At 38.7% G+C, this 27382-nt stretch overlaps 1 protein-coding gene across 2 annotated transcripts; it reads left to right on the top strand.

Annotated features, from left to right (window-relative positions):
- The first annotated feature begins 1781 nt into the window (after positions 1-1781).
- Positions 1782-25384, top strand: ICE2 (interactor of little elongation complex ELL subunit 2). 2 transcript variants are annotated; one of them, XM_072345390.1, is made up of 15 exons: positions 1782-1890; positions 2753-2857; positions 5105-5372; positions 6433-6552; positions 7716-7850; positions 8107-8223; positions 10051-10210; positions 12055-12239; positions 12719-13661; positions 14246-14424; positions 15368-15497; positions 20449-20533; positions 20624-20674; positions 21482-21740; positions 23733-25384. In XM_072345390.1, exons 1-15 carry the CDS (start codon positions 1862-1864, stop codon positions 23919-23921), a joined length of 2955 nt encoding a protein of 984 aa, XP_072201491.1. In that variant the 5' UTR covers positions 1782-1861; the 3' UTR covers positions 23922-25384. The 2 variants fall into 2 exon arrangements, with proteins under 2 accessions (XP_072201491.1, XP_072201492.1); XM_072345391.1 differs by lacking the exon at positions 1782-1890 and adding an exon at positions 1910-1993.
- Positions 25385-27382: the final 1998 nt, after the last annotated feature.

Here is a 27382-nt window from a genome sequence, read left to right as displayed (position 1 = left end):
GTATGGGTTTGACCGGTAGGGATCTCTGCAGGTCAGATCATCTGGAGGTCCAGCCCCTGTTCAAACAGAGCAGCTTTCCCAGAACCAGGTCCAGGTGATTTCTGAGTATCTCTAAGGAGGAGACTGTACAACCTCTCTGGATAACTTGTATCAGTGCTGGGTCACCCTCACAGGAGGAAAGTATTTCCTGATGTTTATGCTTATGTCACAGAAGTACAAAAATCACATGTAGAAAATAGATAACTTCAACTGAAAAATGGACAGTACAGAAGTTAGGAAGATGGTAGACTGAAGTTGGATTTAACAACATTTAATTCACAAGCTGGGTAAGTCTTCTAATTCTGCTTTGTAAACTTCACCATACCTGAGCTCTGAAGTAATATTCCTTCTAAGGCTATTCCATGACTGGGCTCTGGGTGACTCCAATGGGAAATGAAAACCTTTCTTCCCCTGTCTGAGATACACAAACCAAAAAAGGAAATATATATATATACACACACACATATATAAAACCATTAAAAATAGACAGTGTCCTTGCAAGCTAGGTAGAGACTCTCTGGTTGATGGTTTTGGACATAGAATCATAAAATCACTAAATGTCTTGGATTCAAAAGGACCTTCAAGGACCACATATTTCCAACCCCCTGTCATGTGTAGGGACACTTCCCAATAGATTTGCCCAAAGCCCCACCCAGCCTGGCCTTGAACACCTCCAGGGAAGGGGCATTCAGCTCCTCTGGTCAGCCTGAGCCACAACCTCACAGCTGTCTTTTTTATACCTCATGTACACCTACTCTATTAAGTTTAAAGCCATTATGCCTTGTCCCGTCACTACATTCCTTAATAAAGCATCCCTCCACATCTCTCCTGGAGGTTCTTTAGGTACTGGAAGACTGTAAAGTCTGCTTGAAACCTTCTCCCAGCTGAACCACCCCAACTCTCTTGGCCACTCTTCACCAGAAAGGCGCTCCAGCCCAATGAGCATCCTCATGGTTTTCCTTTCAACTTAGACCAACAGCTCCATGTGCTTGTGCTGGGGGCCCAGAGCTGAATAAAGTATTCTAGGTAACCCTAAATTTCAGAACCTCCACATAATGAGCATGCAGTCCCCAGTTTTAGATACAGGACTAGAGGCAATGAATGCTTTGATGGCTTCATTCTGCAATACTCCAGACCCTCATTTCTCCATCTGTTTTGCTGTAGAGGGGTCACCTTTTCTTACAATGCCCACAGATTTCTATTATCTAAATCTACAGATAAAGAATACATGAATTCCATTTTACCAAACTGGAAAATCTTATTATCAGAAAAAGAATTTTTTTTGCAGTCCTGCCCTAATGGTAACTAGCGGGAAGCAAACCAGGGGAACTGAAAGCCCACGGAAAAGGAGAAGTTGGAAAGCACATCTACCCTGGGACACCTCAGCCCTCACACGCCGCCCGAACCCCTGAGGGCCCAACCACCCTGTGGAGCCCAACCCGGCTCCTCGACACACCCAGGGCGGGAACAGGCGCCGCGAGGCGCTTGATAGCTGGTCAGGACCACACCTTAGCAAAGCGTGAGAGTCGGTGCTGAAAGGCCTCAGACAGACTTTGTCACCCCAAGGTAAAGGCGAACAGAGCGGGTCAAACATGATCGAACACCTCGAGCACACCAACCCCTCCTCGTCGCCATGCTGCGGCCCGCCACAAGATGGCGACCCGCAGCGCTCCCCGCAGCCGCTCGAGCCGTGCAGCCATTGGCTGGCTCACAGCATCAGCTCCCGCGCGCCACCACGCTGATTGGCCAACGCCGTGAGGGCCGGCCCGCCCGGCAGCGAGACGCTGAACCGGCGGGTCTTTGCCATACGAGGCGCTCTAAGATGGCGGCTGAGGGGCAGCTGTTGAGTTGGTGAGTACAATCCTGCTCTCTCCCTGCAGCAGAGCAAAGGCGCGTCTGAGGAGCGGGGGTGGGAACATGCCCCACGGGTCCCCGTGCCGCCTCTCTGCTGCCGGTGCGCGCATGCGTGAGGGAAGGAGAGAGCGGGGCGGACTTGGGCCCTCCCGTCCGCTCCGCCCCGCCGCTGGGCTGGAGGTGGGGGCTGCGCGCCGCCATTTTGTGCCGCTCTGCGGGTTTAGTGGGGGACCGCGCTTCAGAGCGGGGACGTGTCTGCGTTCTTTTTCCAGTGCTGGAGTGAAGAGTTAAGCAGGGCGCATCCCGTGTGGATTGGGGGATGATAGTGCTCGTTTCCTTCTCGAAAAGCAGGCGACGGAAATAAATCTTTCTTAGTGCCCTTCAGAGTAACTTAGTTGACCCTGTAGTAAGGGCTCCTTCCCATAGAAAAAGGGCCGTTCAGGGGCTGTGTGGAAAGCAGCCTGTCATGAAATAGACGGGAGTTGTGCACTCTGCTCACGGTCGCAGTAGTTGTGTCTGCCGGCCGACTGAGAGCTGAGGGCTCAGCCGGCGCTTCTGCCTCGTGTGGAACTCACGCACCCCGAGTTAGTCGAGTTGGTCTTCTGGGCTGTGAAACAAGCGTTTATCTTAGTGTTGAAAAACAGCGGGGCGTTAGATGTGGTATAAACACCTTATGTGAGAAGGAATGGGAATGTGATGTATAGATGGGCTCTGATTTTTGTTTTTATTTTAATTTTTTAATATTTAATGCTGTTGTTTTGTGTTTGTTTTGGTTTTTTTTTTTGGGGGGGGGGCAGGGGAAGAGGATCAGATTGTGTCTTCAAACTTGTTGTATATCACAGTGTTCTTTTATTAACAGGGATGTTTCACCCAAAAATGGCAAAGAAGTGTTTTTCTCACGTGAAACGTATGAAAAATATTCACTGGCTCCAAGCCTCTTGGAACTGTGGAATTTATCAAACAGGTACATTCTGTTATGGCCTGGTGCTGTCTGTCATCCCTCTTTTGGTACCTACATGCAGTTACTGTCTGGGAGGCAGCTGTGTGTTACCCAGAGAGGAGTGCTGTGTGCTGGTGCTGCAGCAGCTGCCTCAGGAAGTGGAGGGATTTTAGGCTGGGCTCTGTGGTCTTTTCTCTCTTTTGAGGGATGGGGCTTTTCTTTGGGGGGATTTGTTTTGTTTTGGGGAGAGAGGCTTGTGTTGAGTTCTTGGTGTTGCTTTTTGGTGTTTGGTTACGGGTTTTGGCTTTCTTTTACAGACCAAAAAGGTATGAAGTGCTCAGTCCTGACAAAGGTTCTGTAATTGGTGAACCAAAACTCAGTCTCAAAAGTTTATCTCCTGCTGCTTGTGGTCTCACTTTGTAGCAGGCTGGTTATACTATACGCAGAAATCCTTTTTACTTGTATCTTTTGGAAGTAGCCAACACTATTTACATAGAATACATAGAATAGCTGCCCTGGAGTTGCACTTAGCATCTTGATTATTCAAGGAGTTGGATGGGGTGTTAGGTGAGCAATTAGGAACCGAAATGCTGTGCACACAATGCACACAAATCGTTTTGGCATAGGTAGTACTCCTGCAGGCTTCTGATGGCTTTTATTTGAAATTGGGGAAATAGAATCAACGTTTGTTGATAGTGAAAAGCACTGATCTCACACTGCAAGATTTCAACAGTTGGAATATTTTATGGTTTTTAGGTTATTTCTTTGTGTTTTTTTCTTAATTATTATTATTGTTATTTTAGATCTTCTTTAAGTTGGTAAGGGTTTCTGAAGTAGGCATGACTATTTTTAGGAGTGAGATTATATTCAGCCCTGTAGGATAGGAGTGAGTTTATAGCTAGAAAGAGGTTGCAACCAAAAACATAAGGATGTCAGTGGGTTGGGTGGCCATCATGAAGAAGAGGAATGTAACCTGTTGGTATAAACATGGACATAAGAGCTGGAGAAAGCGTGTCAATTTGTATATTGAGATTTGTGATAAATATTTACTAACGTGTATGTTCACTCACCATAGAAGTTGTGAAGGTAGGTTGCTGCTAAAATGAAGGGGGAAAAATTAAGCCGTCAGCTCAAATAAAGTAAAATGCTGTAAATGTGGACGGAAAAGCTCTGTCAGATTATTTTTGTTTGCACCCCGATGAAGATTGTGACAGCCCTGCATACCGAAATGATCTTGATGTGCTGCCATTTCATTCGGTGCTGAATGCAGCCAATTTAAGCTGCTAGAATTTCTTGACATTCTAACATTGGCGTATCTGAGTCAGCATCTTGTCGCTGCTGCAGCTTAATTAAATTTGCCAGTTTGTGCCACAGGGATGGACATATTCTCATATTCAGAGAGACAGCTGTGAAGTATTATTAAGAACTGTAAATGTGATACTGTTGGGTCTGAATAACACTTGAGATGTTTTTTCCTGCTGAAATTGTATTTTAAAAATATGTTTTTTCCAGGATCCACGGTGAATGCTCATTTTGTTAACCTTTAATACTTTATTTCTTAAAAACACTTCTGTTTGACTGGGGTAGAGATGGCCTTCAACTACTGGAGTCATTATAAGAGCCAGCTTTTTCATGTTGCTTCTTTGTTTCTGTTCAGGCTGTTATTGTTTCTTACTTTAGCACAATGTCATTTCTAGCCGCTGATTTCCATCAGTGTTCAGAAATGAAAATGTGTACCCCATTCTTGGGAAACAATTTCACTGAAATTTGGGATTCCTGTCATTAAAATGAAGTACTTTTATTTTACTTCTTTTAAAGGAAAATAAAAGCTTTTTTGTAGTTAGTTTTTCTCCTTTATTATCGTAACTTTTACTCATAAGATAGACCTTCCCAAGAGCAAATTGTTTCTGAATACCAACCATGAGCTAATGAGGAAATGTTGAGACTGTACCTTTCCACTGTTAATGCATTTTTCCAGAGCATTCCATCAGTTCTGAATGTACCTTTTTGCCTCAATATCCGTTATGTAAAGAATTATGTACCTTTATTTTTGTTTTTAATTGAAAGCAGTGGCAAAGCTGTAAGCTTGGCCCACATGAAGTTTCAGAATAAGAAAATCCTTAGAGTGCAGGCTGCAAATTGGAGTGGTATGGTGCATTTTGCTGAATTTGAAATGTACAGTTGAGCGACTGCCTTTATTACATAGTGTGATATGATAATCTTTTCTAGGTAAAAACTTCTGAGTTCTTGCACTTGTTACTTTTCTTTCAGATTGGCAAAGAAAGGTGTGGAGACATCGGCAAATACTTCAGAAAACAAGCAGACTGGTAACATACAGGCTACAAACGCAGTTGAGGTGGAGGCTAAAGCCACAATCGACGATGATCCTTTTCCAGAACCTCGACTTCCCTATCCATTCACCTCTTGTCTGACTGAGAAGGAGCAGAAAACATATTTACATCTGATGACCAAGTTTTCAAAAACACCAAATCATTTTCCTCTCAGTGCAGCAAGTCAAAGGGAATTACACACTTATCAGGTAAGTGGTAAATGTGTGTGTATAATACACGTATGAACATCACAGAGGAGAGTTGTGCAATTTTTTTTTTTACCTTTGAAGAGCAAACGAAAATATAGCAAAGATATTTTCAAATTGTGTTAGTCAGAACCTCCTCTTAACCTGATATTATGAATAACAATAAAGGTATTCAGGACAGCATTTTTAATATAAGAGGAAAAAAACTTGAGATTATTTTATTTAAAACCATTGGTGACTTTTAAAACTTTTCCCCCGCCCCCCACTTTTTGCCAGGCATGTACTAACGAGCTGACATTAAGTAGAACTATTTGATGGTTTGGTGGTTTGGTTTGTTATGTATTTTTAAAAAACCCTTTTTCAACGAGAAGAAAGATTGGATTTGGCCTTAGTGTGATTTCTGGCATTTCATAATGGCATGTTGCAGCTTTCTATAATGTGAGGAGATAGATATATTCTGATTCTGGAACCTTGCAATTGTCAACACCCTGTACTGAGCATGGGATAAAACCTGCGTGTTGACCTTAAGATGCTTGCCATGTTCAGACTTACTGGAGTAAAAATGCTCAGGTTAGTTGTATTATTTTAGCCGAGTCCTTTACATGGTATATGTTTTTGAACTGTAATATTTGGTATTCAGTGCATCACTGTTAATGCCAGTTCCTTTGTTTTATGCTGTTTCATTGGGTGTGTCTTTTCTAGGCAGATAACACTGCATTGCCATTACTTAAAGTGTAATGCTTCCCAAGTCACTCTAGCATGTAAACTTGCTCCAACAGTGTTCTCCAACCCTGTTTTGTTTTTTTTTAAACAACCTATGTATTTTTGAAAGAAGCCTGCTTTGTTTTTAGAGGACAGGGGCCTGATGTTGCAAAGTTTCTTTTTTACTTAAGTGAAACTAAATGCTTAGGAAAACTTGCCAGGTTGATCAGCAAGTGGAAGCTGTGCCCTTCCTCATACCCATCACCTGCGCTACATCTCTGGAAATTTTGCTGTTTACATACCTGGTCTGTAGGATTCCATTGTGTCTTAAAAATAAGGTGTTATTTTTCTCTCCCCCCAGAAAATGAAAGAAGTAGTAAACAATGAAGTTGCAGAATTTATGAAATTTGCCCAAAATGCTGCAAAAAGCTGCACTCAAGACTATGATAGCATCTCTGAAGATGCACTACTTTATACTGAGGTAATTATCAGTGCTGCGTTAATTCTGCTTTTAAACAATGATATTGTGATTAAGATGCAATGCACATTGCTCATGGGATCGATGTTCCCAGAGCTGCTGATTTGAAGTTGGGGTGAGACATGAAAGGTTGCTGTTCCATTGATTCTCTCCAGCACAGCCTAGCAGTTTGGGCAGTAGCATAAGATAAGTGAGGGTGTTGAATACAATACTGTAGAAAGACAGTCAGCATTAAAGTGTATGAGATGTTTATATTTGTGAAGGAAGAAATTACATTGTAAGTGTATGTTTATACTGACAAGTTGCTACAAAATGTATGCTACTGGGGCATATATTGGGCAAAACATGAAGCATGTTGCAAAGTCACTTTAATCAGAGGTTAATCAGGCTTTCATTGTAGCCATCTGGAAATTCACGCTGTGTTAAATCACCAGTTTGATAATTGTAGAATTGAACACAAATGTAACTTATTTATCTTTGTTTGTTTAATGCATTTTGGGAAAGGAATTCCAGAATGCATCTTTGATCAACTTTCACATTACTGGGTTGGCTTGCTGTTGATTTATTTTTTTGTGCAGTGTTATGCAATACTTCAAGTGCTTTAGTTAAATACTTTTTGCTAAAATTCCTGCCTCTCCTAGTAAGTGCCATATCACTTCCTACTACAGGTTACAACAGAAATGCTTTCTGACATGACATATGGAATCTTCTTATGTCTTTACATTTGCAACTTTTACCCAGGCTGGTATAAATTAGGTAGTGATTAACACAAAGAAATACTTTTCCTTATAAAAAGGATAAATTAAACAACAGCAACAAAATAATGAACTTTTCTAGCACAATTCAGAGTTCTGAATTTGGTGGGAGGTTTTTTGTTTGTTTCCTTTTTGGTTGTATTTTTTGTAACTGATTTAAGCCTGCATGCATATATTGTTAGTCTTGCTGTGAAGAGCTGGTGAGAATTCCGAATGTGTTTCAGTTCTGATACCAATGATTGTGAGGTTGTTGTGGGGTTATACGGTTGAACAAGTATGTTGGCAGTGATCTGCCACGTATTTCTGTATTCTCTACAGGAAGTATATGCAAATGTAACAATTGCAGTTGCAGAAAGTGAAGATATTCAAGTTCTTACAAACTATGTAAATGGTTTTTCTTGTTTCTGTTAGGAATTATTCAGGGCTTGCATTGGACATGTGGAAAAGTATCCTGAGTTTTACACGTTACATGAGATCATGAGCATCATGGGAGGAAAATTTAACACGCAACTGACCTTTAAGCTGGAAAAAAATCTTCTTGTAATGGTAATATCCTGTGTACAGTTATTCTTCTGGTATTATTCTCAAACAGATAGAACTATACACAGGTCATATTGTGCAAAGATTTAATTTTTATACGTCTTATTCAGTTCTTGGGTTAGAGGTTTATAATTCATAGAGAAAATGCTTTAGTTTATGTACATGTGTAAATTCGTAATAAGTTTCATCACAAAAAGTGGAATATTGGGTCGTGATGATTTCATTTAAGATTGTTTCCTGGTCCTGCTTGATTTTCTTCAAGGGTACAGCAAGATTTGCTAAAACAGCATTCCCTACCATGCCTGTTCAGCTCTGCACAGATTATAAAACTGTTACATCTATTATAACTCCAGAAAAAAAGGCTTCTATCATGCACAATGTAAGTAACATTTTTCCTGTTATTTTTATGGCACATATTGGAGATAAGAACCATTTCATTTTTGCGGCAGCATTATTTCATCATTTTCATCTTAATCTTACACATCTTGTAGCGTAGTGATGCATGCTGTATCGTTATTTGAGTAGTATTTAATGGATAGCAGTCATACTGCCTTCTTCCAGAACTGGTTTATTGCATTGTTACGCTGGTGCCTCATGGTCGAGAAATATTTTAGGCTATTTAGTTTTCTGACGAGTGAGTTAGTTGTCCTTTATCTAACAGTTTCTTTTGCTAAACAATATGAATTGCATGCCTGAGTTGAACAGTTTTTAGTTTCCTTTCTGCCTCACTGTTAAATACCCAGTGTTGCTGTTGGGAGAATTTGTTTAGTTCATTCCGTAGAACTTGTTTTTTGGGTGTTTATTTCAGGTAGTTTGCTGTGCACTTACTTGAGGAGTTTGTTCACATGTCAACAGCCAACTTGTCAACAGAGACACTATGACTGCAAAGAAGTTTGTTGCTTAAGAAAGCAGTAGAGGTGGCACAGGAGAATAATAACCCGCAAAAGGCGTTAGATCTGTAAAATATGAGATCGGCTCCGAAAGGAGTGCCTCCTATTTTATTATGTAGACCCAGAATGTCAGAGGTGGATATTGGTGGTACGGCAGTGAAGGCCGAACCTTCTTGCCAGTTATGTTTTGTTGCTGTGTGACACTTGGCAGCACAGGGACAGTCTGACAGGATGCTATGTGACATGGAAATGCATGTTAAGCAAAGGTATAGAATTGAATTCCTCCCTGGGGGGAAAAAGAATGGCACCCATTGACATTCATTGACAATTGCTGAATGTGGATGTGGGCACAATGAGGCAGTAGGTGGTGTGTTTCTGCTGTGGCAACAGCAACATGAAAGGTGAGCTATGTTCCAGATAGCCATGCCTGGAGTATGACTTGCTGGCTCTTATTTGTGGCTGGCAAAAATGCATAGCTAGTGGTGGTCACTATGTTGAAAAAGAATGTATTGTAGCAGCGTATTTGCTTTATCACATGGTATTATTATGCTGTTTATGTCTGTGTAGTTTTCATGGAAATAAATAGGGGGCGTTACTTTCAGAGCAATGTATGTATTATTTCTAACGTTGCCTCAGGTGAACTAAGAAAGAGCACTGCTAGATTTTCTTACTTACCATTTTCATTTTACCATTTTAAGGGCATTTTCATGGCCCTTAATGCTCCCAAGCATCCAGTATCTTCTTGGTTCTTACTGTTCTCCCATCTAATGAACATGCCCAACTGTCTTTTTTCCTGGAAACCTGTACTCATACATTTTTGAACTTTAGACTGTTTCAGTTCATAATTTGTTTGCTTCCTGATTTTATATTTGCTTTAACATTCCTTAGAGGCAATCTGTGTTGAAACAACTGTGCAGTCTTATTCATACTTTAATGTTAGACTGCTCCATAGTGCTATTACTTAACTTTTAAGAGCATCTGTGATAGATGTGTGAATGAATAAGTTGCTTTTTTCTATTCATTGCACTCCCATGTGTCACTACCCCCATGTTCCTGTTTGACCTCGCAATTCAATTTATTAGAAACTGATATAAAGATAGGAGGCAAGATATGTTTTCTTGTGCTACAAGATAGAGCTGTGTGATTCAGCTAAATCTGTAAGGCTTTTTACTTTGATTTTGAAGCCTGGCATGGTGGTGGAAGTTATGTATCTGCAGCTTTGGAGCTAATTCGTGTTTGTTGGTTTGTTTACAAATTTATATATTTATATTGCATGTCTTACTTGAAAACCTTTAAAAATCTTCTTTGTTGTTTAGGATATCAGTTCAGATTCAAATGCAGAAAAGCTTGCTTTGAAATACTCCCCTCAAGTTGTTCTAAGTAATCAGTCATTATTTACACTATTGAATAACCATGGACTAAACTACAAGGAACAGTGGGAAATTCCAGTTTGTATTAAGATGATCCCTGCTGCAGGTATAGTATATTTTTGCTATGAAAACTACAGTTTTGTCCAAAAAGTTTTTTTATATGTTTTCATAATCCCTTTTCATTTGGCAGAAGGACAAAAAATAGTAAATCATGCAAAATTAACTGAGGGAAAGGAGAAAATAGTCTAGATTAGTTCACATAGTAAAATAGTTTCCCTTTGATTTGATTTAAAAGGAAAAAAAAGAAACCTAAGGTTAGTTAAAATCATAACTGTGATTATAAGTTCGTATTCTTAGCCTTTCAGAAGAAGTTGCCCCCTAGAATGCAAGAACGAGTTTTTCAAGTACTTCTGTGGTTTTTAATTTAAATAATCAAACAAAATAATCAAATCTGACAGTTTTAGTTTACACATTATAAAGGACAGGAATCTGAAAGAAGTGATTTTTGGATATAATCTGGTAATAAATCCAAGGCCTTTGTTTTTGTTTTTGTTTTTTTCCAAGAAACGTGTTGATTTTAATTTCAGTTATCACAAAAATGAAGTTGAAGAATCCACTAGTATAGTATTCCTTCTGTTCTCAAGGAGGAAAGCTAATAGCAAGGTCATTTCATAGTTCTCTGCACCTTGTCCTGCCTTGTTACTGAGAATAGTAACAGCCTCTAGAGATACTGCTATTAACATTGAGTTTGGAGATGCTCAGTTATTTTCCACTTGGAAAAAAGGAAAGTCGGTTAAATGTCCTTTTTGATTTCTCAAATGGTAAATTCCTTGGGAAAAAAATAACTGCATGTTACTTATAAAATCAAAAGAACCAATTTCCATCATTGTTTAATGAATGTTTGTGGAGTACAGCCTTTTTCCTAATTAGAAATAAAAATGTTTAGAGTAAATTGATTAACTCATCTGAATACTATCCCATCAGTAATTTACGTATAGATTTCCCCTCTCATTATCCATTCTTTTCTTAACTAGTTGAAGTGCAGCGGAAGCTGTGTTGAAGTGTCAATGTTGTATGCATCACACACAGATCTGTATGGCAGGCTTTCGGATAGTAGTTGAAAAATATCTGCAAGTCTTAGAAATTCTGATCTTTATGTTCTCTGCTTTGTGTAATGCTGTGCTTGGCTCCTTTCATGACAGCTTTATGTTTTTTAGACTTAATTTTTTGATTCAAAATTAACAGCCGAAGAGAGACTTGAAGTTGTTATCAGTACAGTGTTATATAAAGATCTTTCTCCTTTCCATCCTTAGCTTTAACCCACCTCTTGCATTAGTATTTTTTTCATCCTCAGATTTTTCTATTACAGACACGGTGTGGCCCACCTGTTCACAGTGTGCCATTGATTTCTGTATTAAGTAGGCCAGATTGTCGCTGTGTTTTTTCTATGAATTTAATTATGATCCATGTTTAAATTGTAAACAACAGAAAGGGAGGCTGAAGTGCCCTAACTTAGTGACTGATTAGAAAAAAATATACACTGCAGCCATCACTTTTAGGTAATGAATCTTTAAAAACAAAGAACAGTCCCCAAGCTAAATTTACTGAGGTTAATGTGTGCAAAACAGAGGAAGAAGAAAATCTTTTTGAAAATACGTTTTATAATACCATGAGAGAAATGTTATTTCCTTAGTTCTTTAGGAATTCCCTATGTAGCATTACATTTAAGATGTGATGGACTGTTAATGTGTTGTGCATTGGTGCTTCGGGATCACGAGAATTCAAACCAGCTGGACCTACTTCTCTGTTGATAGTGAATGAGGGCATCATTTTTCATTTGTTTGCAAATGTGGTGTGGATTGTAATATATTTGGAAGTTGAAAGATTTATGGCGTAATTCTAAAGTGATATTTTTTCTTTCATTTAATATGCATTTCCTTTCTTGAGAAGATGACAAAGCAGCTAAAGTGGTTTTCATTGACTCACCTCTTCTGAAAAAGGAAATGACAATAAGAGAGAGGAACCAAATATTCCATGAGATTCCAGTGGACTTCCTAGCAACTAAAAAGTCTTACGTTTCAATTTCTGATGTTGTGATGGACAAACCAGAAGAGGACAATCCGTTTCAGTGGGATGTATGTAGCTTCCTTTCTTTTTTGGAGGGGGAAAAAAACAAAACCTGTGTTTTAAGTTACTCGTGTGATAATGAAAGAAAATTTAGGTTTCCTGATTATGGTTTTGGTTTGTTTTTTTTTTAAGCTACTGAAATTCAGGCCCTGTCTGTGAGGCTGTCTGTTCAGTTCCTCTACGTGCTTCTGTTTTTATCTTCAACTCAGCTTTAATGCTTATTTCATAAAATATGTTTTAACTGGTTTATTTAGGTGGGACAAGTTGTATGGACTTTATTTCTGTTTTGAATGATCTTTTATTACCAACAGTCTAAGGACATTTCACATGAAGTGCAGGAATTGGTTCATTTACTGCCCCTCTCACTCCACAGTGCAAATTTGGATTCAGGTTTTCAGTATAGTAGTAACTCATTTGCGATTAATACGTTCTATTTCTTGACTTGTTTGATTGTATAATATTTATTTATTTTTCTCCTTATGTTAAGGTGTCTTCTGATACCTACCAGTATAGGAAGATTCCACTTGCTGATGATGCAGGGATGGATTTTGATGATGATTTTACAGAACTGGAAACTTTTGGAGCAACTGTCAAACTCTCAAGGACTTCTAAAACAGAAAATCCTTGTTCAGTTAGTAACACTGATAAAGTTTTGTCATGTGACCTACAAACAGAAAAAAAACTGACATCTAACATAAACAGTGAAGCTCAAGAGAGAAAAACTCCTCTTTCTGAGCAGGGATTTTCAGCATATTCCAGAACGCTGCTTCCATCATGCGGCAGTGTAGGCTTCAGCCCTGAAGGAAATGTAGCTCATAAAAACTTTCATTCTGAGAAGATAGAATTGAACAAAGCACAGGATGTCATGGCCAAAAAAGTGCCAGAAAATGAAACAAATACTTTATATCCTGCTGTAAGTTTCAAAAAAGACTCTCACGCTGCACAGAAAGATGAGACGTTTGCTCCTTTATGCAGTAGTGACACCGATGAAGATCGTTTAATAATTGACACAGAACATAAAAATACTGAATGCAAAAAACCTGTTCCAAATAGTGTTTCTCAGACCTTGGTCCAGACTTCCAAGTCTCCTTCCCCCACCCCAACTCCGTCAACAAGCGTGACTGATTGCTCAGAAATTGTGCATCAGGGAAAAAGTGCCTCCAGAAAGGCACCAAGAAAGTTGTCCAAAGAATTTGATCCTGTTGGACGGATATTGAAAATGCAAACAGAGCTCCTCAAGTCACCTACCCAGAAAGCTCATGAGCAGCCAGCAGTGAGCTGTGATAATGCTGATGCTGTGCAAACTCACGTGCCTCAATCTTCAAAACCACCGGTGATCTCCCACACAGCACCTGGGCTGGGCCCTGCCCCAAATCCTCATGGCTCATCTCGGAATACCTGGACATGCCTTTTTCAGGGAGCACCAAGGAGTGAGTAGTAGTGTTTGTTTGTTGTCTATGGAGAAAAACTTCAAAAATATCAGCATTTTAATTATCTTGCCTGAAGAAGATCTAGTAGTACCTCTATAAGTCTATTATGTTGATTCAGATGATTATTTTTTCCCCAAAAATTCTTTGTGTTTGAGAGGTACGGTGTTGCACAAATGAGAGAATGGGTGGAGCTGTTTGTCCACAGAGGCGAATAAGAAATGTTAATTTAAATTACAGAAGCAGCAAAGCTTCTGAGAAAGGAGGGGTCGTTTGGTACTGAGATTAGTTACATTTCCATTGAAGTTTCAATGTTCGAAAAGTTTGTGAGAAGGTCTACAAAAATCTCTTCTTGTCAGCTGAAAGTTGAAAGCCATTGTAGGCATTTTCAGAAATTAGTTTTTTAAGAACAAACACCTCAACAAGTGATTTACTGTACCTAATGAGCGAGCTTTTCACCTCAAACTGCTATCAAACAGAATGGCTTTTAAAGCATCAACTACTGTGACAGAGGGGGCAAAAAAAAGCTTGATAAGCCTCAAGGTGAAGAATACCCAAGCTGACGTTTTTGGCTTTATTTTCTGTAGGAAAGTTACCAGATGAACTTCAGATGCTTGTGGAAGACCCTGGAGAGTATAAAGCACCTCAGGATGGCAACCTTGTGTATAAGTTGTTCAGTTTGGATGACCTGTTGTTACTTGTACGTTGCAGTGTGCAGAAAGTGAGATCATTGCCACGTTACAATAAAAAGAAGAAAGCTCAGAAGGTACAGAATTGGCTCCTTTTTTTTTTAAACCTACTTGATTAGGGCAGATCCTAAATGAGATTTGGTGTTTCCTACTACAGCTACATTTCAATAATATGAATGAGTAATTCTATTCATGTAAAACAATACCTCTTTGAACTGTTTTTAAAGGTTAATGTAGAAACTTCTTTTCTTCCAAGCACTTTGAGATTGTTTGGAATCGTAACAGCATCCTCTTACATGTTTGAAAAGACTCTGTGGGATACATCTTAGCAAACTCTTTATCTTAAGGGCTAAAATGCTTTAAGTAAGGGCAAGTGAAATCCACTGTTCTGTGTTATAACAGGAGAAGGAAAGCTTATTCTTGAGTCTTCAGTAAGTCACTGTTTTGTCAGGAGTCCTCTTAATCATGTGACAAACTTCATCTGGTACAGTCTTCCCTGAAATACCAGAATTATGACAGACAGGTAAACAGCTTGTGAGGTGTTTATACTTCATTGAAATAGATCTTAGCAGCTTTTACTTGTGAAAATCATATGCTCACAGTCTTGCTTGGATGAATTATCTTGGCTTTGCTTGATGTGAATAAAAGGTAGAATTTCAATGAGCAAATCAGTGTCATAACTACGTATCTTTTTCTTAAATTCCTGCAGAGGGCAGTAGAGCATAGAAGTGGGAATGTCGAAATGACAGTTTCATGCGTAATGGCTTAGTATCAGTTTAATTTTTTGTAAAAGCTTGCCTAGACTTTTCTTGTTTTATTTTAGCCTCTCTGTTTTAGCCTTCCTTTATGCGGTGTCTCCATAGCCTTAAGCTCGTGTGTGTTTCATAGGGCATGAGCCATTACATCTTTGTTGCTACAGTTATAGAGGAAGATAATGATTACAGGTGTCAAATTGTAGCTTGATTGCAACAATCATTTTTGTACGTAGTGCTGATTTTGCTTGTATGTTTGCTTTTATAGCTTATTCCAATATTCCTATTGCCCAAACTGGAATACCAAGCCTATTATGGTGTTGAAGCTCTTACAGAAAGTGAAGTATGTCAGCTGTGGACAGAGAGTATGCTTCATTCTGAATGTTTATTTTATATTGGTAAGTTTATGTGTTGATTTTTTTCTTGCTTGTATGAAATATGTATGTCTAAACCTTCATGAAATAACAGAAGAGAAGGGTGTTTATGACAGGTATATTCCATACATCCTTATTACATTTTCTAGCTTTGATTTTCACCTTTATATTAATCAAGTTCTTTTTCTAAAATTTCTCTTGGATGGTGAATGGGGAAATTTCAGCCTTGGCTTTTACTGGATAATGTTCAGTAATGTTTGTTTGCGAGAGCTGCATGTATTTGCTTTTCAAAGAAAAATGCATCTCTGGCCCAAATTTAGTTCTCATAAATCAGTGATCTTCATGACTTCGATTCTTTGGGTTGCTTGTTGTTTTTTGTTTTTTTTTTTAGCGAGTCAAATACATCACAGATTATTGTACTGTAGGAGCAGCAAGAATACTTCTTGTTGAAAAGTGAACTATAAACATAGACTATTTTGTGAAATCATTTAAAATCAATTTGTTATCACATGCCAAAATTGTTGAATAAGAAATAATTGGGTATGTGGCTCAGAGAATATTGATCTCTTCATTTTGAACTTGTAGTGGGGGTGAGGATCAAGCACAACTTGTTTGTCTTTGAAAACACACCACAGTGTTTATAATTCAACATTGAATTATAATGTACTTGCAGTAAGAAATGCTACATTCATATTTGTACAATGACTGTTTTAGAAGTCAAGAAAGTTTGACTGTTTTTCTTTCTGGAGAGAAGGAAAATGGTACATATAAAGAATGGGGCCAGATTATTTTACCAGACTTTTTAATATACGTATGCCTCTTGGATATCAGTTATCTAGTAATTAAGTTTTAAAGGGACCGTCTGTTGAAGTTGTATGTCACAGTGCATCTTAGACTATGCTTGATGTTTGCTGTGGGACGAGGGCAATTCTGTACAGCGAGTGAATGTTCTGGAGCAGGGACTGCCTCACTTCCTGCTATAGAAAGATTTGTCTGTTTTTATGGTTGTTATGGCAGCAGTTGTGGCCTGTGGTTGCCTAACCTTTCCACTTTAGCACTGAATGACACTTTCTGCTCTTGGTAGCTCATGTCAGAATACTATTTGAGAAATTCCAAGTTCTTTTTTTTTTTTTTTTTCCCTAGTTCTGGCATACAAACTTTGCATCTTAATCATAGAACTGTAAGGCTTACATAAAATCAGATATGATCTAAAAACCTTCACACAACCAAATTTATTAAATCATTATGCGCAAAGTTCTCCTGTTCTTCTTCTCTAATTTACCTTGATGTGTGATCCTGAAGGGTTTTTTGTGTTTTGTTTGTTTTTTTTTTTAAGCAAGTACAATAGAACTAAACTTCACTGAAACATTTCTCCCGTTCAAGAAGTTTTATTAGCTTCTCCAGAGTCACAAGCAACGTGAGGAAATAATGAAGTTGTAAAGAGTGGGCTGACTGTCTTAAAAGGCATGCAGGCTCAAAGAATGCACGTCTATCTAATCATCCATCAGTAACAGGACACTTGCCATATGGCTAGGGCACAGAAGTTTGCACACAGCTCACCCAGCCAACACCCATTTACTGAGGCTCTCAGGATTGTAGGAGAGAGCAGTTCTTGTTCCGGCATGAGCTGTCATCCCGTTCTGATTCAGAAGTTCCTTAGTCTCCACTGTACCACGCAGGCAGCTGTTAGCTATGGAGTGGGTGTGGAGCTCTAAGCAAGCAGGCTCCTGTGGGCTAGCCTCTGACAGCTCTGTGTGCTTAAGGGGAAAGCTGGAGTGAAGCTGAGACACTGGTTATTCCAGTGGTGTTTGTTTTTCAGTTCTTGGATGCACTTTGTCCAGCAGCAAACCCTGGGATTTGCAGAGGCTTGTACTGGTTGTAGTAGTTCTCCTAGCATGTATGAAAGCCCCCTCCCACCGCTGTTGAAACAAACAAAAAAAGATTTGTGTAGGATTTCTTGTATGTGAATAACTTTTGATGCTGGCAGAATGTGGGTTTTATTCAGGTAGGTAAACTGGGGACTGTGCGTTTTTGGTACCAGCATGTATTTTCTAATATAGATAGGTAAACAGATGTCTGGCAGGCAGTAGTCAATTTTGTATAAAATTGTGCCTACAGCAGCTTTTAATAGGAAACTGTTACCATGTTCTACTTCAGGATTCATGGAATAATTTGGGTTAGAAGGGACCTTTAAGGGCCACTCCCCTTTAAGAGTCCACTCCCCTGCCATGGGCAGGGACACCTGCAGCTAGATCAGGTTGCTCGGAGCCTGGTCCTGGCTGACCTTGAATGTCTCCAGGCATGGGCTATCCACCATTGAGTTACCTGTTCTAGTGCCTCACCACCTGTACTGTAAAAATCTTCTTCCTTATACCCACTCTAAATCTCCACTCCTTTAGCTTGAAACCATTTCCCCTAGTCCTGCTAGAGTCTGCCCCTTTCCTTCTTACAGCCCCCCTTTAGGTACTGAAAGGCTGCTCTTGGGTCTCCCCAGAGCCTTCTCCTGTCCAAGCTGAATGCAGCTTTGATTCTGCTTTTCCTTTTATATTTCTGGGGAGCTCTGAAAAATACAGTGTTGCAAATGTTCTGATTTAGTTAAACAACTCTTTGAAAGACTTTTTTTTTTTTTTTTTTTTTCCCCCTGAAAAGCAAGTGGCAGTTCCCCAGCTGTGATAATATCCCTGTATTATGGATGGCTTAAAATTGGGTAAATTCTTCATTCTTTTTCGTTGCTCTGATACCCAAATGTAAGACTTGGACTATCATATGTTTGTTGTAACCAGAAAGGCAGACATGATCTAGGCATCTTCTTGGGTCATACTGTAATATGAAATAAGTTACATACGTCCCATCATAATGGGACGTTGGAATCAGCAGTAGTATAGCCATAGACCTACTGCTCTTTTTGAATTTATCCAATAGTATTAAGTGTGAAGGTCTGAAAAAACTATTTGAAAACTTTGCTCTTACCATTAATAATACAGTACCTATAAAACTTCTGTTCTTATTCAGTTAGTTCTGAGAATGTGTAGATCTTAAGTGGACTCTTTTAAACTGAAGTTTTGCGTGCTGCTTAGTTGTGTTCTTGGATCTTGAACGAACCTGAAATCACTGTATTAGCAACCTATTGCTTTGCTAATAGGTATGGGTGAAAAGTTCTTTGGACCTTGGGTAGTGCCCCATAATTTTCCAGTGTGACTAAGGGAAGTAGCTCACAGTGACTCAGTTCAGCAGATGAAAAGGAAAACGGAAATGGAGGTATTGCCTCCTGTGTACTTTGCAAGATGTGTTGTTCAGTTGGATTTTTGATTTCTTGATAAATGGACTCTCCATCTGTTCTAAAGGAGACGTGTTACCTTCACACAAACCAAAGAGTGCTGTCTTTCTGTAGAGCATCTTGCTCAGTTGTTGTTTTAAGTCTTATTGCTGCTCAAATAAGATAAAATGCATACAGAAAGGCTGTGACATTTCCCAAAGTATCTGTACCTGTTTTAATTGGTTAAAAAGAATTGTGACAGGTTTTGCTGACTAAAGCTGGGAATGCTTTACCCCAAAAATTAGCTTGTTTGCATTAAGTACCTGAGCATAGTTCACTTTCATCTGAATGGAATAATAGTGACTTTTAAACGAAGATGATTTGAAGACTGTTTGGAAAAAAGTACTTTATAGATAATTTACTGAATGTCAAGTGGTCTTGGTCAGTCACTTCTTAAATAAAGGATACAGTAATATAAATCTGATATGAGTAGTTCATAGGTGTTTTTCTCCAGCTATGCTGTCAAAGAATTTAGAAATGAAGATTTTGAGGAGATTCTGACAAATAATGGAAAACGCAGGTTTATTTTTTTAACGATTTCAGGTTTCTTTCTTCCTAGTTAGCAATGCAGAATATTAAACTTAGCTGTTTAGTCTTACAGAAAATACTGCTATCAGGGAAAGTAAGGCGTGCGTGGTGTTGTGAAGTGAACCAGGACAACTGGTTTCCTTTTGTATTCATTGTAAGATGTAAGATCTTACTTGATCATCTTACATCCCATAACGGATTGCTGAGTAATGCTTAGCCTTGAATGTGAAATGCTTTTGTTAAGCAATTTTAAATATACTGTCGAGGCTTTTAGACTTCCTACAAGGGCAGATTTGTAGCATGCAGTGAATTCCACTGTAGGTCATTTTTTTTGTTATATTGTCTTCTCCTGATTCTTCTTGTGGAAGCTAAAATAGGACAGTTATCTGCAAAAACCTCAATGTGAGAGAGAACCTCTCTTGATAAGGTGCCTCTACTACGTTAACATACAGGCTATGGTAATAATCTTTATTGCTTTGCAAGTGAAAACTCGGGCTAGCCTGTGCCTGTTATAGCAGCGTGTAGAGGAAAGCTGTTAGTTATGTCAGAGATAAACAGTGTTCAGAAATATGCCATGAACAAGGCCAGAATTGTGAGCTGTGTTTCACTTGAGGAAAAAAATAAAAATAAAAATGAAAAGACCAGGATACAGAATACTTGGAAAACCAAATAATATGAATGTTCAGATAACAAAGCAGAACAGAGAAACAAGTATGTTCAACTCTGAGGTAAATTTGTCTTTCTTTGATTATCTCATCTACGTGGTAAGGAAGCGCAGCATTAAGCATCAGGAAAATTGAAGAAGATACAAACTAGTTGACAAGAGTAAAGCTGTAGCAAAATGAGGTTGCACATTTGCACATGGTAGGCAGCACATGAGATGTGAGATTTGCAGGAATCATGGGCATATCCCTGATCTATAGACAGCCCAGACACAAGTGCCTGTACATAGAAACAGCTGTACACCTTATTCTCAGTTATTGTGCCATATTGATAGATACTTTCTACTGCTTTACACTATGAAACAGGAAAAACTATTCCTTCTAAAATGCTCTAGGTCTGCAAATCATACCTTTGTATTTGTTTGTTCTCTTTTTTTCTTTTTTAATGTGTTGATTAATGTTTTTTCAGGGCATATTGATGGTCTTACATCAAAACTTATTATGCTAGAAAAGATTTCTCCAAATGTGTTAAGAGAAAAGCTTGGATTGATTAAGTGAGTATTTTAATAGGTGTTTTTAATGATTAATCAGAAATTCTAACAAGCCTTGCAAGATACTACTTCTGTAGTTGTTTTTTCTTACAGGCCAGCCAATTCATTGAATATACTTCATCACATACTGAAGAAAGTGTCTGAGTAAGTTCATTTTTGTACATTACATTCCTTTCCAACTGTACCCACGTCATCCTGTTTCTTTTGTACAGTGGTTGTCTACTCTTTGGTTTTTGTGTCTTTGGATACATGAAATGTTGTAGACATTCTGTTAGGTCTAGCATAGCGTAACTCAGTGCCACATAAAAATGTGCTTGAAGGGTTGAAGTTTTGGTATAAATGGTGCAAAAGAACAACTTGACTTTTATGAACCACTAATTCAAGAGAGGAGATGGGATATTTTTGAGCTGATTTAACAGTACGTAGTAGTAGGTTGTAATACCATGGAGGCTGACACTAAACATTTTGATTTTTGTTACCAATAACAAAATTCCCTTTATATGTTCCTTTCTGCTTAACTTTAGTTACAACAGCATATATCTTTGTCTGCACACTATTGCAGCTTCTCTCTTGTTCCTTATTTTTCTTTCTTTAGCTACTCTGAGGCTTTCAGTCTGCAAGCTGCTTTGCCATATACAAGGGCTGCTCTGAAATAACACCATCTATTATGTTAATTCATGACATCGTATGCAGATGTTGGTGGCATGGCAGAAGAGGTTGAACCTTCTTGCCAATGTAAAACGTAAATGAGCCAGAATTTATTAATACAGTTTAACTTGCTCATTTTTGTCCATAGTCTTTTTATAAAACAAGGATTGATAAGTAATTCCCTAAAGATGTTGTGTTTCTGCATTTAAAAACTTACCAGCTATCCTGTTCAGATTGTCAGATAAAAAGAAACAACTAACAAAACAAACAAACATATATATATATAAATTTATATCTTTTTAGTTTGCAGGAGGGCTCTTATCTATTGACTCACGCTGCAGGAGATTCATCAGTTGCAATCTACAAGAGTTCTCTTGACAAGCCAACAAGAGCTTCATATAACTTACATAAGGCTCATTGTGGTCTGCCTACAGTACCTGCCATGCTCTCAGTGCCTTGGGTGCCTCTAGATCCCAGTCTCCCTTTGCCCTATCACATGAAACATGGAAGAGTCCCATGCACCTTTCCACCTGCACCCCAAGAAGCCATATGGAAACAGAAGGTCAGCATTGCACTTACTGGAAAAGCAGAGTAGCAGTTTGGAAATAATCCTTTTCAATCCACTGGTTATAGGTGATATATTTATTTGTCATCTTGTGGGTTCAGAGAGACCCTTTAGAGTTCTGTGTCCACAACCAGGAAAAGGAATGCCTTTTTCCTGAAAGGTACTTCAGATGAAATTCATCTCACCTAGCTTTAAGCGTGACAGTATAGAAAAGCAATGTTGAAGCTTGCAGCACAGTCAGCAGAGGGAAGTGGAATGCTTCAATAAAGATCCATCTGTAAAGTAGGATAGATAGGTCTCATCAGTAGATTGCAGGACTCATGCTGTAATTATTTTTTCCCAAGGACTACAGAATTATAGATGATTAGTGCAACTGTAGACAGGTGCAATCAGGTGAGTTGAATTATAATCTCAGGGTCTAGTCTGTAATAAATTATATCAAGCTTTTATTGCAGTTTTACGTGATATGTATGTGTTTTTCTAAAAAAGACACTTTTTACTCTGTTTGGCAAAATCTATTTGAAACGGAGCTTTGCATCTTTAATGTGAGCTAATGATACTTTCGGACAGTAGAAATGATGCAGCATTTTCCCTACTTAAAAGCCTTGAAATTTATAGCCATTCAGTACAGCTGAAGCAGGTACAGTATTTTCTGTTTATGAAGATTTCCTAGTGTTGCCTCTGATGTTGCTTTTTATCAATATGCTTTATCTTCCAACAATTTCAAGAAGGACCTGAAACTGCTTTAACTGTTTAACTGTCTTACTGTCTTCAAGTCCTCACTTCCCCTCCATTTTCCCTTTTCTTTACTCCAAATCTCAGAATCTTGATATGTTGCACTGTCTAGTGAACACTGGCATGCCTTGGAAGGAAGTTACTCTTAATTGGAAGTTTAAGTACTTTTCCTAATCTCCTCATGCTGTTCTTTGAAACCTTCTCTGTTTTCATTTTATTGATTACTGATTCAGCAGATGGAGGATCTTGAATCCGTTCTTGGTTGATTATGATGTCAAACAAATCTCGTGTGTGGATAATGGCAAATTCTCTGTAGCAAAAGATTTCATTTTAGTCGTTTCAAGTGTTAGCTCAGGCAGCTAGATAACAGCTAATCACCTGCCTTTGGTTGTTCTGAACACCTTTTAGCTTGGAGGAAACTTTGATTGCAATTCAGCTGGCTTCCCTAGCATGGGGAAACAAGGAAACAGAATTCTCCTGGTGTGCTGTTCCCTGCTACACATGGCAACATTCCTAGCAGTATCTGTGCAACAATGTTTAAGAGCAGTTGCTGCTTAGTGCAGAGCTATGCGTACTTTGTGTCGCACATGAGAGTATCTTCTTAGTTCAGGAAAACGTTTCTCAGACATAGATACATAATTGTTTGTGTGGATGGCTTACTCCTAACATCTGCTTTTTGCTGCTATTGTTTCTATAACAACAGTTTATCATGAGCTGAATTAATTGTCTGTATTCAAAGAGAATTTTAATAGAGTTGTTTTATAGAATGTTGAGAACCTCAGCTTACAGACAGCTTTGTAATTTACGCTAATGATTAAACAGTGCATATCATGCTTTGGAAGCTTCCCAACAATCCCACTCTTAGCTCTTCATGTTTTGAATGGGTAATACGACAATGTACCAGCAGGAAACTTTTCAGGTATTATTGTTTTTTCAGTGCAGGTTTACCGATCTGACACTTTCTGTGCTAGTTGTATGTTTTATCTACATTCTGCCCTTATATGAAGGCAATGTAGAGTTGCACACCAGTTTCTGATGGCCTCAGGTACTTTGGTTTCTGCTAGAGGGCAATTTGGGCATGAAAGGAGTGGGAGATCCCAGTGGTGCCAGGAAGAGCATCAGTGCCTCTCACAGTGTCTGAGTGTGGCCCTGAGTCTGGCTGGAATTAGAAGGGAGTTCTCTGAAGGTAGTTGTGTCTTTGCTTAATGGAGATTATTAATTCTTTTTTTTCTTCCTCTCTCCCCACGTGTCTAGATGAGTGGGGTGAAAGGGCAGTCAGACACACCCTACGAGGGAGAGCCAGTAACTATGGAAACACAGGGCAACCCAGCTAAGCCTGTTAGAAATGAAGGTGTGGCTGCAAAGAAGCTGAAGAATTACTGCAAACAAAGAATGATGAAGAAAAAGTGGAAAATGAAGCAAAACAAAACACAGGTGAAGTAGGAATATCTGAACCGTGCTAAGCATGGACTGGAGAAGGTCAAAATGGAACAATGAATCTGCGGGTTTTTGCAGTTTCAAAGAAGCCAGAACAAACCGGTAGGGGAAACAGCTCCACAGCCATATTTAGGAACAGTGAGAAGTTCTGTAAACCTTTAACCCCTTCTTACCTTAGCAGGCTCATTTCAATTGAAAAATCCTAAATTCAGTCAGGAGTTTGAAACAAACAAACAAAAAAACGAGTGTCTCCAGCTGAAGTCAGGGGGAAAAAGGTGTATCCTGGTCGTTTTCGTAGAGTAACTGTAGCTTGAAGAATGACACAGTGGTCTACAACAGTATCTGATATAAGATACAACAGTATCTTATAGTAACAAGAAAAGCAACTTTTCAGTTTGCTTAGTTCTTCCAGAATCACTACAGATTTGTGATCTGTAAGAGCAAGTGTGGAGATTTATCTAGTTAATTCTTTTCACATGTAAATGTTTTATGTCTATACATGTTTTACAATTATTTACAAAAATGCATTCTCTTTTTAGGATGGTGTAGCAGATGAGGCTGGGGAAACAAAAAATGTGTTTAATAGAAAAGTATGTGCCATAAATGTGCATTAGGAAGCCTAAGAGTACAGCAAAGTACTAAACAGTTAAAGAACATCTTGTACTCCCCCCAGCACCATTTCCAGGGATTACTTTGGTTTCTAGCATGTCTTCAAAGATGAATATTGATGGTTTTTTCATTGTATTACTGAAAGGGTGCAGTCCAATCTCCAGTCAGAGTGCAGGGGGATACGTGGTGGTGTTTACCTGAGGTATTGAGGTTTGCCTTAGTCGACATTTGTAAAAGCCAACAAGGCTATGGTACGGCACAGCACTTCACTTGAAATTTCAAGCCAAGCTGAGTGTGAGGTTAAAAAAAGAGTATCCTGCCTGCCTGCTGCGGTTTCCTAGTGAGAAAGAAAGATGAAAATTCTTACAATGGTCGGTGTTTGAGGTGCACTGTAAGCTGTGATGCATTTGTAATTATTTTCTGGACTTCTGGTTATGTGTTTCTTGATTGGGAGAACTGATTTTAGAAAAGTTTTATGAATTCTTGGAAGTCAGTAAATTCTTTCCCACGTTTGCCTTTTAAATCACAGAACTGTTTTAAAATGTCTGAGCCCGTTTTTGAGTGATGTTCCAGCGGGTTGTTTGTATACGTGCTTAAACTGCTAACTTAAGAAACAAAGGCCTTGAAGACTGTCTTCCAGTTCTTTTACTTGGACTAAGTAAGGGACAAAGTACATGCATCTGATCAGAGGAGTTCTACATAATGTGGAAGTTTTGATGTTGGTTTTTATCATGAGAGTAAAAATAAACTATTTTATTTGTTTACTGAGTTGTACGTGATTTTTAAAATCCTGGAGACGGTTTCCTTTGAGCAGGCTTAAGCAGTGAATGTACATTAAAATCTGTTCTTTGTGAAATACTAAGCATTTTCTGAGCTTTTTCTTTTTCCCTTGCTAGATGTATTTATAATATTATTCAGTTTATTATTGTACTGGCCGCTGCTTCTTTTAGCTGCAGCAATATGTTGCTGACAAGCTGAATTGGCTTAGAGTTGTTTGCAAATTACAAGCCTTCCTGACTCAAAATCCTAAATCCAGCCAGTGACCTCTCTTAATGGGCATACTTTAGCTGTGAGTCATTTCTGTGTGATAACTCACTCTGTGTGGGGAGTCCGAGCAGTTTTCAGTGTGAATACATAAAAACTTGTGTGGAATTTATTTTTTTGATACATTTCTGAAGTTTCATGTGTATGTTCTATTTGCCCATGTGTCTGTGCAGCTAGAGGAGTTCTGACTTTTAATATTATTATAGCGTGTATATACACACACACACACATATATACATTAATTGTAGTTTATTATCCATTTATAGTATATAGGGAAAGTGGAGTTTTTATATAACTCATGAGAGGGATTTTTCACTTCATTGTAATGTTATGCTGGATGTGTTCTCTTTTGGATTGAATGGGACTGGGATAATGTGATCTGAGTTGCTTAAAGACTGCTTTTGTTCATACAGCATGAGAGTTTGTTGAACTCCGTCATTAGGTGGATAGAACGCATGCTACTGAGAGCTGTGGTCTGTTCGCTTTCTCACCGCCATCTAGAACATACCTTCATAAAATTTATGTACCAATTGCTATTGTTTCACAAGCTAGATTGAGCATAAGATTTCTGTTGTTAGAAAGGAAACTGCTGTTCTCCATGACTTTGAAGATGCTGAAACAAATCTTGGGGATGTTCCTCATGAGGAGGGATTTGAAATACTGTCACAGAGTGCTGTCAATTGGATAGCTCTTGCTTGCAATAGCGCTGTTGTTTTGTGACTTGTATGTGTGTTAGATGCACTCTAGGTCTGCATGGACTTGAGAAATAATGAATAGGTTGTTTCTGCTAATGGTTGTTCCTTCCTAACTCAAAATCACAGCCTTTTCCTGTGTCTGAACATAAGCAATAACAGCGGGAAATTCTTAATTTAAGTTGCCTTTATAGTCTGCCACATCCTGATGAGGTTCGGTGGGAAGAGGAGTGCTACTTTTAACAGCATATGAAAACCAAATCTTGACTTTGAGATAGGAGAGCCTGGTACAGCAAAAAACAATACGCCTTTGATCATCTTGCTGCTGGATATTTCTGTTTCCCAGAGGACTGCCTTGTTTTTCAACAGCCTGTGGTTGGAGAAATAGAAATGGAGGATTATGCAATATCGTGGACTAAAATCTAATGTGAGTTTATTACTTTGCCTAAATTGCAGCTTTGTACTCAAACATAATCTCTGCATTTAAAGTCAATTTACGTTCTTATTTTTTCTAGTAACAGTTAAGCAAAATTCCACTCAGTTAAATGGGTCTGGTAGCAGAACATGTAATTAAATACTCTTTATTTTGTGAGGCAGGTGTTGTACAAAGGTATACTTCAATTTGTGTTAGAGTTCCATTTAAAGGCGATTGATAAAAGGAGAAAGAGGAAGGGGTTTCATGTTTATTTTGAGCAGCAACATCTGAACTTTGCAACAAAGGAAATAGATCAATAATATAGTTAGGTTGAAAAAAAAGATCAAGTCTGAGAATGTGCTGCATATCAGTTGGATCACTGATTCTGTACAGGCTAATCCCAAAGGATCTTTGGAGAGAAGGAGCACAGGAGAGCCTGACAGTTATGGTACCAGCAGAGTATGAATTCCTAAACATAACTCAGACTGTAGAGCTGTGGTAAGGAGGAAACTACAGCTGAAGGAGAGCATACAGACCTGAGTCTTATTCTGCAGGCACCTCTGCTTCTGCAGCTATTTAGTACTGAGATTTTACGTGGCCTCAGTCAACTGAGTTTAGAAGCAAATTTTCAGATACCACCATCTTGTACTGCAGTTTCTATCTTTAGCTGTGCATTAGGAATGCATTACATATGTTTGTATTGCGGT

This window comes from Excalfactoria chinensis, chromosome 10, assembly GCF_039878825.1.
Source record: "Excalfactoria chinensis isolate bCotChi1 chromosome 10, bCotChi1.hap2, whole genome shotgun sequence".
Taxonomy (NCBI): Eukaryota; Metazoa; Chordata; class Aves; order Galliformes; family Phasianidae; genus Excalfactoria; species Excalfactoria chinensis.
Note: the sequence above shows the minus strand (reverse complement) of the source record. Positions and strands in the feature narration are given on the sequence as shown.

Bases quoted from the DNA above. Each gene is read 5' to 3' on its own strand.
- ICE2 (XM_072345390.1), top strand. From the start codon at position 1,862: ATGGCGGCTGAGGGGCAGCTGTTGAGTTG. The intron at 6,553-7,715 runs GTAATTATCAGT...TGTTTCTGTTAG, and splicing joins ATGCACTACTTTATACTGAG to GAATTATTCAGGGCTTGCAT. The intron at 7,851-8,106 runs GTAATATCCTGT...ATTTTCTTCAAG, and splicing joins AAAAAAATCTTCTTGTAATG to GGTACAGCAAGATTTGCTAA.